Below are 13,931 nucleotides of genomic sequence, written 5' to 3' on the forward strand. Positions count from 1 at the left end.
TTACTAAATTTAAGAATTTAATTATTTGCTCACGTTTTTCTATAATTAACGTGTTTCGTAACATGTGGAATCCATTCCAGGAGTTGGCAGTACGTCCAAAAACAATGGAAAAAGGTTATATAAAAAGATGTCCTATCTGTCCTTCGTTTATGAGATATAAACAGAACAAATTCTCTGAAAATAAAAAAACAACATAAAATATTTTATTATTGAAAATGCTGAAATACTACGAAATAGAGACAAAAGCAGACAGCTTAAAAGCTTAAATTAAATCTATATATTCTCGTTTTTAAATATTATAATAAATTAATTTCTTAGATATTATATATATATTAAATATATTATATATAATATATTATAAATAATATATATTAAATATTAATATATAATTTATAAATATTATGTATATGTATGCCATGCAATATGTGTGTAACTCAAATTAAAATGAATTGTATTGGAATATTACGTATTACCCACAATACAATATTTGTGCATGGGCAAAAACAAATCAATGTTCTTAGAAGCTAATAATAAAGTTTCTTTTATTTAAAAATATACCTTAGCTTAAATGTATTTAAATACCCATTTCCAATAAATTGTTTTAAATCATTGGCTGCTACTGTGCATTGCCTATAATTCTATATGTATAGTAAATAAATGGATAAAGTCAAGGAATCCTCCCACCCTTCCTTGACAAAGATCTTAGTTACGCTAATGTAAAACACCTTCATTAGATTATTGCCTTCTTATGTCGAGGCCGCAAATGTTAACTCGCTGTATTGTTAAAACGGAAACATCTTGTTGAGAATCCAATCTGACTTCAGTAGGAGTTTCATGAGAATTATGAGAGAATACGATTAAACTTCTGACCCCACCCCCTTCCCACCATCCTAATTCTGCTAAAATTAGTTAAATAGCTTCATATTGCATAAAAACAATATTTACGAGAAGAATTGTTGACTTTCCAAAGTTAAGGTTTGAAATTTTGTGAAAGATGTCTGACTATTTCACTGTCCCTGTCTGTAATTTAAAAAAATCCACGCATCAATTCAGCTCAAATTTTGCATAGAGCTTGTTAACGAAATAATAATATTTGCGAGAAATATTTTTGGTTTCTCGAATTCAGAGCAGTGAGGATTATGTTATTTCATTAGTCGAACTTGCCTCTCATTGATCAATGTAGTATTTCGTTAATAACTTGAAAACAAAGTCGCGCATTGTACTTCGGTAAGAGCAAAATTACTTCAAGTAACCTCAGAAATCGCGAGTATTCGGATTGCGAATCAATTTTGGGTCACTTTATATATAGACAATTTTTTTACAAGTTATCTGTTTTTATCGAAACATGGAAGTATGAGAACTTCTTTAAAAAAGTACTAGATACATGTAGAAAATTCTATTATAACTTATGAGAAAGATCTAGAACTTTTCTAAAGTCTGATTTTAGCCCTTCATCTTTGTATTTCTGTACAACAGATAATAGACATATCACCGAGCGTTAAACATTTTTATGGCCGAATGTTATTGGTGTTAAATATTTCATTGGTTTTTAAATAAACGGAGGTTCTCCAAAGCTTCATTAATATATCTTGAATGCCAAGTCAGCCACATTCGACTGTGCAATCTTTTTATCAAGCTTGAAAATTAATTCCTATTACAATTTATCATGTAATTCAAACTTACCTAGGATTTATGAGTTATGACAAGTTTATAAAATAGATAGCTATAATAAATCTGCTTTCTCCAAATTTTATAAATTGACATGCAATATAAATTAATTTCACCTACTTTTATAAAACTGATGTACATTATTAGAAATATTATGTAAATGAAATCTAGTTTCTTAGAAGCATCGCATTCCGAATCGTTTTGAAAATCGATTTGAAATTTTTCAATTTATGTTTCTCGTTTACCTTACGCCATATAGGTCTATGTCCGACAAATTCGAAAAGATTGAATTTGGTTTCATCTGCGAATATAACATATGGTTTCTTTCTGAGGACCCTACTGTTGTAACCTTTCATTATACTACATATCTTTTATCTCCTATCTCTTTACAGATAAAGGTGATGGAATTAATTAAATTGCTCAGTTAATACCATAACGTATCAAATGATTAAAAGTCTATTATAGAATGTTGACAACCACTTGTTAACCACTTCTATATTCATGTCGTGTGTAGAGAGACGTAATGGCATCAAACGAACTCATATAAACATGCGCTCAGGAAAGCCACGTTTTTTAAAGCGTGGCAACACGCGCAGGCGCCACTTTTGCCACGATTGACGTCACCGCGAATAACGGACGGATTCCGATGATGCAATTGATGAAGACATCTGATAATAGCAAATATGAGTATGAGGCGAATCTTATGATAGCCAGAAGAGAAAGTTGCATTTGAAATCAAATAAATGGAAGGCATGATGGAGGTACATTACAATTCTAAATTACGAACACAACGCGACAGAGAGCTGCAAAATTATTTCTGTGTATAAAAGGAAACATAAAATAAGGGGAAAAAACTTAACAATATAGTTTATTACAAATGGGAAATACCATTTCTCACAAATTAATTACATTAATTATTTACAAAATTATATTATTACACGTCATCATCGCCGATATCATCGTCACTTGATATTTGATGTTGTACAATTATATCATTTAATTCATGTGGCATATTATCTTCTTCATACATTTTACTATTAAAATTCTTTAAAATTTCCTCCGTAATCCGATAGTTACAACATTTTGAGCCAATACTATTTAATTCCATATTAATATGGCATAATGCTTCGACCATATGATGTCCCAATCTATTCCAATTTCTACTTTTAATATTATTCACTAAAGAAAATAATCTTCCAATTTCTGTGTTTGAGTTCGGTAAAGTCAAATACAGCAATGCCAATTTACAAAAATCATACACACTTAATGATAGTAATGCGTCTTTTGTTTCTTCCTCCAGAAATCCAAGAAGGAACCACTCCTGTAATACGACTTCGTCGTCAAATTTTGACTTGAACTTTTGCAATACATTTTCAGTTTTTTTTTTCATGTTTTTGAAATTCTGACAATTTGTATAGAATTGTTTAATTTTTTCAGAATCTACGCATTCAATAGACGTGCTCTTTGAACCAATATTTATTTCATTGTAAGGATCTACTTCATGTAAATTTACATTATGTACAATATTTAATTTCAAAAAATGACATCCAAAATCTCTTAGTAAGTGGAAGCATTGTTCCGATGTTCCTGATGTATGGAATCCCTCACGTCTTATGTAACTTAAGCGTATGATGAGTGCCACTATCATATCAATGACACCCCTACTGCCCATATGCCTAGAGGAGGCTCTAGACTATACTTTTATGGGATATGAATCACCTTTTGTGGCCTTGGAATGCTCGGGTCTATCTGGCGGATGAGTTGGCGGCTAAATGGATGAAGTCGACAGGCACCTGTGATTTGAACAAATATCTCGCAAGAGTCTATGGGGAGATTGTCGGCTGCGAGTATGTCCGCAAGAAGAATACCATTGCTGACAGAGATAAGATTCGAACTGATCTGCTAAGTACACTTGCTCGCCGCGCACCTCGAATATGTGTCTATTGTCATAGCAACGGACACTAAGTTTTAAAGATATCTGAGATGCTCCGATGAAAAAAACTACAACACGGTGTAAGGGTTTTCAGACGAAAGCCAGAGTAGTACGCCGGCAGAATAGTCGAGAGTGAAAGTCATAAAATAGCGAATAAATTAAACAGATGTTTCGAGTGTTTTGTATATATATATAAAATGTTATACTAAAATATTTTCTTCTAATGTAGAATTACCCCCTGCCCGGTTGTACTACGATTTCTGAGACACCTTGTATAATAGCGAGCAAATTATTAAAATTTCTGGTTCGCATGTCCATTCCGTTTGTCGCTTCTCAGCATTTTATTTTGTCGGAGGCGCGGATCTTAATGATGTTCAAAGAAGAACAAATTCCAGGACAGTCTAAATTCCTGGACAGTCTTGCACACAATGAGCGGCCGCATCAGAGCCGCGTACCTGCTAGAGATACGCAGCGTCTTCAGAACGAGGTCATTGGCCGGTACCCAAGAGCCGAGGGCACCAATGACGATCTCGAAGACGGCCGCGCAATAGCCGAGCCCTTCAAGTGAGGCGGCCAGAGGGAGGTATTTCTCCACTTTCCGGAGTCTGGCTGCCTCAAGCTCATCGTAGCGATTCTCGAAGGGCATGGTCACATCGACGATGACGATGCACCTTGAGGGCTCATGCCGAACAACAATGTACGGACGAAGAGCCCCCAGATCGCCGATGATACCCCCGACCAACCGGTTAATCCTTAGCGTCCCTAGAAGTCGGCACACTAATAAACTTCATCATGGAGGTATAGTATATAGGATTATGGTATAGTATATAGGATACATTCACCAATCTCTCATAGAATAACACAAACATGAAATATAACCATAAAATATTAATATAAAATAAAAATATGAACTAATACTCCGGACATTAATGCTGTCGAATTAAATTCAAAAATTAAAACATGAAATGATTGGTGCACTATTAAACACTTTAAATTTTAATGACATTTTTAAAAATTATATTACTTTCTATAGAATACGTGTAATTTTAATAATGATGTTTTAAATTATGCTTCGAACATTTCTATGTTCTACCAACTGTAAGTGTTAAAGTGAAAAAGATCTTGGAAACCAAAATTTTTATTTTAGAAAATAAAAATTGTGTTTCTGTCTTTATTCCATTTACTGGTCTCTAAATTAAATAAAGACAGTAAAGAAAGTTTTATTAATATTCTTTAAAATGGAAATTATATAAACATATTTTTAACTTGTTTAATATTGTCGAAATTCTAAATAGATTTCAAAAGTTCATTACTTATTGTGATATATTTATTCAAACTGAATATTATTGAATTGGATAATAAAAATTTTGAAATACAAAAGAATTAAAATGACTTGGAAATATAAAATCATTCACTATAATATGAACACAACACAACGCCAAGCTGTAAATGGCTCTGCTCTTTTTATAATATAATGAATTATTCTCTGCTCATACAACGAAACACAATATAAAGTAAAGGAACTTAATAATATGTTTCATTATGATCGCAAATTATTACTTTTTTGCACATAGTATGATTACATTATTTATATACAAAACTATATTGTTACACGTCAACATCGTCGATATCATCGTCACTTGATATTTGATCTTGTACAATTATATCACTTAATTCATGTGGCATATTATCTTCTTCATACATTCTACTATTAAAATTCTTTAAAATTTCTTCCGTAATTGGATAGTCGCAACATCTTGAGCCCATGCTATTTAAATCTACATTAATACGGCATAATGCGCCGACCATACGATGACCTAATCTATTCCGGTTTTTAGTTTTAATATTATTTACTAATGAAAATAATCTTCCAATTTCTGTGTTTGAGTTCGGTAAAGTCAGACACAACAATGCCAATTTACAAATATTTTTAAATTTCTGTGCTCTATTATCCGAAATTTCTATCATCTTAATCCAAAAATCATACACACTTAACGATAGTAATGCGTCTTTTGTTTCTTCCTCCAGAAATCCAAGAAAGAACCACTCCTGTAATACGACTTCGTCGTCAAATTTTGAGTTGAACTTTTGCAATACATTTTCAACATGGTTTTCATGTTTTTGTAGGTCTAGAGCAACTGACGGCTGTAAAAATTTTAATGATCTTAGAAATATATCATTAAATGGCAGTGTATCGACTGCACTTTTAAATGCTGCTTGATAAAAATTCTGACAATTTGTATAGAACTGTTTAATTTTTTCAGATTCTACGCATTCGCTAATAGTGGATTTACTCTTTGAACTAATATTTATTTCATCCAGAGGTAGCAAATTTACTTCATTGTAAGGATCTACTTCATGTAAATTTATGTTATGTACAATATTTAATTTTAAAAAATGGCATCCTAAATCTTTTAGTAGCTCATAACATTGTTCTACTATGGTGCTTATCTGAGCTTGTTTACTTTGAAAAATTGTATTGTACCGTGTTATTATTTTCAAATTGTAATTTAAAAATTCTAAGTACGCTTTAGCGAATGGTGAACTTAAATCCTCAAGAATTTCTGCGGCATCATCACTAGTTTGGCTTTCAAAATATATTAATAAAATGGCCCATTCTTCTAATAGTTTTATGATGCATTCGCGCATTAACAACCATCTAGTTTGTGATGGTTCCTGCATTCTATGTCTCGATGCAAACATTTGTAATTCCTCCAATTCAAGTTTTCCCTTTCCACTTTGTCCAGTGTAGTTAAAAATACGGTGCATTAATTTATTTACATTATCTGGGATGAATTGACTTGCCTGAATTGAAATGAGGTTTAGTTTCTGACAAATACATGGAATTATAACTACCTCTGGATTTCTTTTTTCAAATAATGCTACAAAGGAATGATGTTTTCCCACCATGACATCAGCATTACTGCTAGAAATTCCAACAACATTTTTTATTGGGATGTTGTGCTTTGCTAGAGCATAGTCGAAACATTTAAATAAAACATCGGCACTTATACTTTTAATACTAACATACTCTAAAACATAACTATGAATTTTGTTCTCATGAATATAACGTGCTAAAACAGCAAAATTCTTGCTATGTTTTGTGTCTGTACCTTCGTCAACTAAAATAGAAAAAAATGTATGTCTCAAAATGTTAGCAACCCTTTCAATGATTGCTTTGTTGATTACATTTTGAATTATAGCTCTGACTTTTGAAGTTTTCAACTTCAAATTTTGTATAGTAGGATAACTGCAATTGCATTCCGCATGAACATCTGGAACTGTGTCAACATAGTGTCGGCAAGAGTTGAAACTCTTACCGTGTTCCACTATGTCTAACACATACCTGAGTTCTGCCCTTTTAATACTTCCTTTGTGATGCAATAATTGCAAAATTTTTGTGTTTATTACTCTTCCTGTAATAACCATCTGTTCTTGATGTGTCACTGTTCTTTCATGTTGCAGAAGATCACATCGTCTTGCACGAATCACTTTCTTACAGACACTGCACATGGCTTCTAAATTGTTTAATGGTGACTTAGCTAACCATGGTGCAAATATAGGTTCGTGCATCCATGCTTCTCTGAATTTTTGGATCCTCGTCTTTTTGGATGGTGGACCTATTGTTCTGACATTGGTACTGCTATTATCTGTTGATAAAACTTTGATTATGAGTTTAATTACATTATACCATGTATAACAAAGAATTTTTAATTTGAGATATATATATATATACGTACATAGCTACATGTAGTTATTATATTTACTATAAATATATATATATTAATTTATTTACCTGGGACACTGTTAGGAGATGTTCTAATGTCAATACCAGCTCTACTTGGCTCGTTGGTCATTGTATTGCCTATTTGTATCATAATTTTTAATATAATGGATTTTTAAATACCTTATAATTTGTTTATTTCAGTGTAATGCATTCACGGAATGCTTACCTGTGATTCCACAACAGAGCAATACAAGGTCCAAACGAAACTGACTAGATTACGAAATGTGCTCTAGAAGTTTCTAAACTGCATCTGACCAACGTAGTTAGCCTAGACAGAGAAATAAGTTACGCAAGGATTGGGGTGGTATTGTATGCGCTGGAACTCCGCGCATGCGACGCCCGGTGTTCTTACGAAAATAAGTTACGCAAAGAGTGGGGGAAGGTGACGTACGCATTGAGAGTCCCATATAGCGACGTGGCGTATCTACCGGGTGAACATTATAATACTGAACTACGATCAGACGTAAGCTCTATATCACGTCAGGATCATAATTAAAAATTATAATGTTCGCACGCTAGTAAACTATTTTCGTAAGAAAACTGTTTCTAGTTTAAATAGTAGTTAAATTTATTATAAATTTTTTACCTTAAATTTTCTGAAAAGTGTAAACGTAAACTGATAGGACTGTATAAGGTTGCTGCATATGGAATATTGATCTTCATGACCCACAAATGTTTCTTTATGTTGTTATTTATTGCATAACCTCCTCCACAGTTTTATTGTGTATTATATTACAAGAAATAGTTTCAGAATTAAATGAATCAGAACGTATGAAATTTTGCAACATTCGTCCCATATACCCGATCTTTTATCAATAGATTTTCATTTTTTTAAACACCTATACGACTATTTTCACGAACTAAACACTTTGTTTGCAGAGATGGTATTAAAATTCTCATTGTAAAATTTAGTCATACAAATGATCTCTTGTCATACAATAACGTCTGGAAGTGTGATTATAGACTCCGACGTCTTCGAGTCGTCAAGAACTGCCTTTTAAAATCACTTGCATTCAGGAAATAGGTGGTGTCTGATGTTATTCGTTCACCTTTTACCCTAGCGCAAATAAAATATGCAGTTTTGTTTACAAGTTATGAAACTCTATTTTATTTGTATGTCAAGGGATTAAAATTGATATTTATACTTTAAAAACTCATTGGCAAAAATGTATCGAAGCAAGCGGGTCATATTTCGAGCGAATAAACATCTTTCAAAAGAAGATATGAAGTTTATAACATTTACTTGCAACATTTATTTATTTCCTCGCGTTAACATTCAATACGTTTTAACTTCATACTTCCGATATTTTCAAAATTGAGAACGCAACACAACGCCGAGCTGTAAATAGCTACGCTTTTTTTAATGTAATGAGTTATTATCTGCTTATATAACGAAAAACAAAATAAGGTATAGAAACTTAATAATAAGTTTCATTATGATTGCAAATTAATATGCTTTTAGACATACTATAACTATATCACTTATTTACAAAATTATATTATTACACGTCATCATCATCACTTGATATTTGATCTTGTACAATTATATCATTTAATTCATGTGGCATAATTTCTTCTTTATACATTCTACTATTAAAATTCTTCAATATTTCATCTGTAATCGGATAGTCACAACATTTTGAGCCCATACTATTTAAATCCACATTTATGCGACATAATGCTCCGACCATGCGATGTCCTAATCCTTTCCGGTTTTTAGTTTTAATGTTATTTACTAATAAAAATAGTCCTTCAATTTCTGTGTTCGTATACGGTAAAGTCAAACACAGTAGTGCCAACTTACAAATATTTTTAAATTTCTGTGCTCTATTATCTGAAATTTCAATCACCTTAATCCAAAAATCATACACACTTAATGATAGTAATGTATTTTTTGTTCCTTCCTCCAGAAATCCAAGGAAAAACCATTCCTGCAGTACGTCTTCGTCGTCAAATTTTGACTTGAACTTCTGCAATATATTTTCAATGTGGTTTTCATGTTTTTGAAGATCTAGAGCAACTGACGGCTGTAAAAATTTTAATGATCTTAGAAATATATCATTGAATGGCAGTGTATCGACTGCACTTTTGAATGCTGCTTGATAAAAATTCTGACAATTTGTATAGAACTGTTTAATTTTTTCAGATTCTACGCATTCGCTAATAGTGGATTTACTCTTTGAACTAATATTTATTTCATCCAGAGGTAGCAAATTTACTTCATTATAAGGATCTACTTCATGTAAATTTATGTTATGTACAATATCTAATTTTAAAAAATGGCATCCTAAATCTTTTAGTAGCTCATAACATTGTTCTACCATGGTGCTTATCTGAGCTTGCTTACTTTGAAAAATTGTATTGTACCGTGTTATTATTTTCAGATTGTAATTTAAAAATTCTAAGTACGCTTTAGCGAATGGTGAACTTAAATCCTCAAGAATTTCTGCGGCATCATCACTAGTTTGGCTTTCAAAATATATTAATAAAATGGCCCACTGTTCTAATAGTTTTGTGATGTATTCGCGTATTAACAACCATCTGGTTTTTGATGGTTCAAGTAGATTATGTGTCAATGCATACATTTGTAATTCCTCCAATTCAAGTTTTCCCTTTCCACTTTGTCCAGTGTAGTTAAAAATACGATGCATTAATTTATTTACATTATGTGGGATGAATTGACTTGCATGGAAAGCAATCAGGTTTAGCTTCTGACAAATACATGGAATTATAACAACCTCTGGATTTCTTTTTTCAAATAACGTTACAAAGGAATGATGCTTTCCCACCATGACATCAGCATTACTGCTAGAAATTCCAACAACATTTTTTATTGGGATGTTGTGCCTTGCTAGAGCATAGTCAAAACATTTAAATAAAACATTGGCACTTCCACTTTTAATACTAATATACTCTAAAACATAATTATGAATTTTGTTCTCATGAATATAGCGTGTTAAAATAGCAAAATTTTTGCTATTTCCTGCGTCTCTACCTTTATCAATTAATATTGCAAAAAATGTATGCCTCAAAATGTTGGCTACCCTTTCCATAATTGCTTTGTTAATTACATTTTGAATTATAGCTCTGATTTTTGTGATTTTCAACTTTAAGTCTTGTATGGTAGGACAATTACATTCCATATCACCATCTTGAATAGTATCAACATAATGTTTGCAAGAGCTGAAACTCTTACCATGCTCCACTATATGTAACACACACCTGAGTTCTGCCCTATTAGTGCTTCCTTTGTGATGCAATAATTGCAGGATTTTGGTGTTCATTACTTTCCCTGAAATAACCATGTGTTCTTGATGCTTCACGCTACTTTCATGTTTCAGAAGATCAGCTCGTCTTGCACGAATGACCTTCTTGCACACATTGCACATGGCTTCCAAGTTGTTTAATGGTGACTTGGCCAACCATGGTGCAAAAATAGGTTCTTGCATCCATGCTTCTCTAAATTTTTGAATTCTCCCCTTCTTGGTTGGTGAACCTATTGTTCTGACATGGATACCGCTTCTGCCTGTTGGTACAATTTGGATTATTATTTGAATTGTATACTACAACATATAACAAACAATTGAACAAGTACAGAGTTTAAGAAAAGATATAGGTTATACACATATAGGTACATGTATACGTAGGTAGTTGTATTTACTATACATATTTATATATTTACTTGGGCCACTGTTAGTAGGTGTTTTAACGCCAATACTAGCTCTACTTGTCTCATCGGTCATTGTATCACCTATTTGCATCATAATTTTAAATACAATGATTTTTTAAATACCTTATAATTTATTCATTTCAACGGAATGCATTGGTATTAGAGGTATACTTATCTGTGATTTCACAATAAAACAAAACTAACCAAACAACGAAACATGCTCTAGACGTCTTCAAACTTCGTCTGACCAGCGTATTCACCGTGGACAGAGAAATAAGTTACGCAAAGAGTGGGGTAGGTGACGCATGCGTCTGGCGTCTCGTAGAACGGAGTGATACATCTATCGGGTGAATATTACGATTCTGAACTACGATCAAACAGAAGTTTTACGTGACGTTACGATCGCAGTTCAAAATTATAATATTCACGTTGCAGTAATTTATTTTCGTAAAGAAGCTGGTGATGCCTGCCCAATGTAGGTATGCAATATAATTACGCACGACGACGCATGCAGAGAGCGTTTATCGAGTGAACATTGTAATTTCAAACTACGATGGTAACGCGGCGCAGAGCTGCAGATGATTTTACAACGTTCACCCAGTAGACACTCTGCGCATGCGTTGAAGTGCGTAGTTAAATTGCATATCCACACTGCGCCTGTCTACACTCCTTGCGTAACTTACCTATCACAGATTGATAACTTGGAGAGCACTGTTTAAACTGACATCTATGTTAATAACAAAGTTATACATACTAAAATTCAATATGGCTGCTTATTCGTTCCCGGTAAAATTGTGTCCGCGATGTCATACTATGTCGCCATTCTGCATCTGTAATGTACTTGATGCTCCCTACGCAAAGTGGGTCATGTCTCATAGTGGACAAAAACAATCGAAAGGTGATCATGTTTGAGTTGTAACGTCATTAATTAACACTTTAGTTAAAACATTGTTTTGACAGACTTCCATTTCTAATTAAAAAGTACACGTGTCCACGCTTCTGTTGCATGGAAAGTATATTTTGAATACCTATATACAAATATGCAAAAAGAAAATCTTGCTTATAAAAAGATATTAGTGTTTACATAAATAGCTACATACACGAATTCCAATATGATTTCGCTCTAATTTGTTACTGACGCCAGCTTTAACGATGTTTGGTATTGCGATACGTCTTTATTTTGAGAAAATTAGATGCAAATTTTATAAAAACGGTCATTCATGAACATTTGGAATTTCTAAACCACCCTTCGTCCAGGGGATACTTGCTGTTAATTAATAAATTAGTTAACAATGAGGGGCTGCACCGGTGCAGTTTCGATATGGAAAACCGTTCGAAACAATGGAATTACAAATGGTTGCCAACCGAAACTACTGCGGTGACCGAAAGGACCGGTAGATCGATCGAACAACAAGTTCGACCGTTACCGGACACGCTTTCTTACACGTGTTTATTACAAACATGTGCTCGATCGCGCGCAAGGACGGAGGCGTTGATCGAGCCGAAATCGTATCGTGCGACGATTGTCGAATTTAATCGACGATCGTGCAGGCTGAAGTTGGGGGTCAACGACGTGGGCGGGGAGTATCGTGAATATCCGGATAATTCGAATGCGCAAGCCATGAAGAGCCGCGCACGTCCGACTTCTCCGGAGGAGATAGAAAATAGAAATAAAATTACAGCCACTCACCGCTTCCACCAACGAATGTCCGGCGAGTCCGGCGGAGTCCTGGGGGAATCTCGGCGACGACTTCTTGACCGCGCCCCACTTAACGTTTAGTCGGGCAGGAACGAGGAGGAGAATACACTTTGATCTTAGCCACAAGGCCGAGAAGCGGAATACAATTTGATCTTAGTCATAGGAACGGGGAGCAGAATTCACATTGATCTTGGCCGAAAGGCCCAGAAGCGGAATACACCTTGATCTTAGCTCTAGGGCTGAGAAGCAAAATACACATTGATCTTAGCTCTAGGGCTGAGAAGCAGAATACACATTGATCTTAGCCATACGGGCGACAAACGGAATACACTTTGATCTTAGTTGTAAGGCTGAGAAGAGGAATACAATTTGATCTTAGCCATAGGAACGAGAAGCAGAATCTACAATGATCTTAGCCATAAGGCCGAAAAGCGAAATACACTTTGATCTTAGTCGTAAGCATTCGCTAAAACTCTTCAGAGATACATGCATATTAAGTTGAATTTGCATGAAGATATGCACATCTTTTAATAACATAAATGAAAATGTAGTTGTAATACATTATATTAAATGTAGTTGTAGTATATTATATTTAAATATAGCTGTTCGATAATCGGTTTACCATCAGGAACAACTATGTTACGACTAATGCAGATTAAGGATAAATGAACAACCAATTAAAACCTAATTTCTAAGCTTCTTAATCATAACATTATCTTATTAACACGACACATTTAAGATAATTATTTTTCTACGAATAATTATAAATATCGTAACTAAATCATAGCGTGCTTGCGGATTCTCCAGTCGTTAACCCCTGCCTCTTACATAAGTTACAATACAGCTATAAAGAACAATTATTATGTATAAAAATAAATAAATATTCAATACGCAATACAAATTTATTGTACGTTACGAAAATAAATAAATAGGCCAATAATTATCAAAATCACTCTAACTACTCCAGTACGACTTACTGTAGCAACTAATTTTATTTCTGCGTTACAGTTAAGACTTTACCCTACATAGTGGCACCGATTTAGTTAATTTAAGAAAGTAAGGACAATCTACATAAAAATTTCATATTCCAAACAATTTCGGGTGGACATCTTTGATATCGTGTAGCCGTGTTAATTGATAAAAATGGAAAAGAAATCATACCATATTGTGGCCC

The 13,931-nt window shown here is 33.4% G+C and overlaps 2 protein-coding genes across 4 annotated transcripts; both read right to left on the reverse strand.

The window, feature by feature from the left end:
- Nucleotides 1–4,654: 4,654 nt before the first annotated feature.
- LOC144472815 (uncharacterized) lies at nt 4,655–8,060 on the reverse strand. Its single transcript, XM_078186193.1, has 4 exons — nt 7,975–8,060; nt 7,555–7,656; nt 7,398–7,466; nt 4,655–7,251 (listed from the first exon to the last, which is right to left on the reverse strand). The coding sequence occupies exons 3-4, from the start codon at nt 7,456–7,458 to the stop codon at nt 5,210–5,212; spliced, it is 2,103 nt and encodes a 700-aa protein (XP_078042319.1). The 5' UTR covers nt 7,459–7,466; nt 7,555–7,656; nt 7,975–8,060; the 3' UTR covers nt 4,655–5,209.
- Nucleotides 8,061–8,321: 261 nt separating this feature from the next.
- On the reverse strand, nt 8,322–11,820 carry LOC144472816 (uncharacterized). 3 transcript variants are annotated; one of them, XM_078186196.1, is made up of 4 exons: nt 11,230–11,820; nt 11,071–11,139; nt 9,239–10,914; nt 8,322–8,445 (listed from the first exon to the last, which is right to left on the reverse strand). In XM_078186196.1, exons 2-4 carry the CDS (start codon nt 11,129–11,131, stop codon nt 8,434–8,436), a joined length of 1,749 nt encoding a protein of 582 aa, XP_078042322.1. In that variant the 5' UTR covers nt 11,132–11,139; nt 11,230–11,820; the 3' UTR covers nt 8,322–8,433. The 3 variants fall into 3 exon arrangements, with proteins under 3 accessions (XP_078042322.1, XP_078042321.1, XP_078042320.1); XM_078186195.1 differs by lacking the exon at nt 8,322–8,445 and having other exon boundaries at nt 8,891–10,914; nt 11,263–11,816; XM_078186194.1 differs by lacking the exon at nt 8,322–8,445 and having other exon boundaries at nt 8,891–10,914; nt 11,230–11,778.
- Between the last annotated feature and the right edge of the window lie 2,111 nt (nt 11,821–13,931).

This window comes from Augochlora pura, chromosome 7 (genome assembly GCF_028453695.1).
Source record: "Augochlora pura isolate Apur16 chromosome 7, APUR_v2.2.1, whole genome shotgun sequence".
Classification (NCBI taxonomy): domain Eukaryota; kingdom Metazoa; phylum Arthropoda; class Insecta; order Hymenoptera; family Halictidae; genus Augochlora; species Augochlora pura.

Excerpts from the sequence above, each read along its gene's own strand:
- LOC144472816 (XM_078186195.1), bottom strand. The coding sequence starts at position 11,131 with ATGACCGATGAGACAAGTAGAGCTAGTATTGGCGTTAAAACACCTACT. Across the intron at positions 10,915-11,070 it reads ACCTACTAACAGTGGCCCAA|GCAGAAGCGGTATCCATGTC; the intron begins GTAAATATATAA and ends TTGTACCAACAG.
- LOC144472815 (XM_078186193.1), bottom strand. The coding sequence starts at position 7,458 with ATGACCAACGAGCCAAGTAGAGCTGGTATTGACATTAGAACATCTCCT. Across the intron at positions 7,252-7,397 it reads ATCTCCTAACAGTGTCCCAG|ATAATAGCAGTACCAATGTC; the intron begins GTAAATAAATTA and ends TTTTATCAACAG.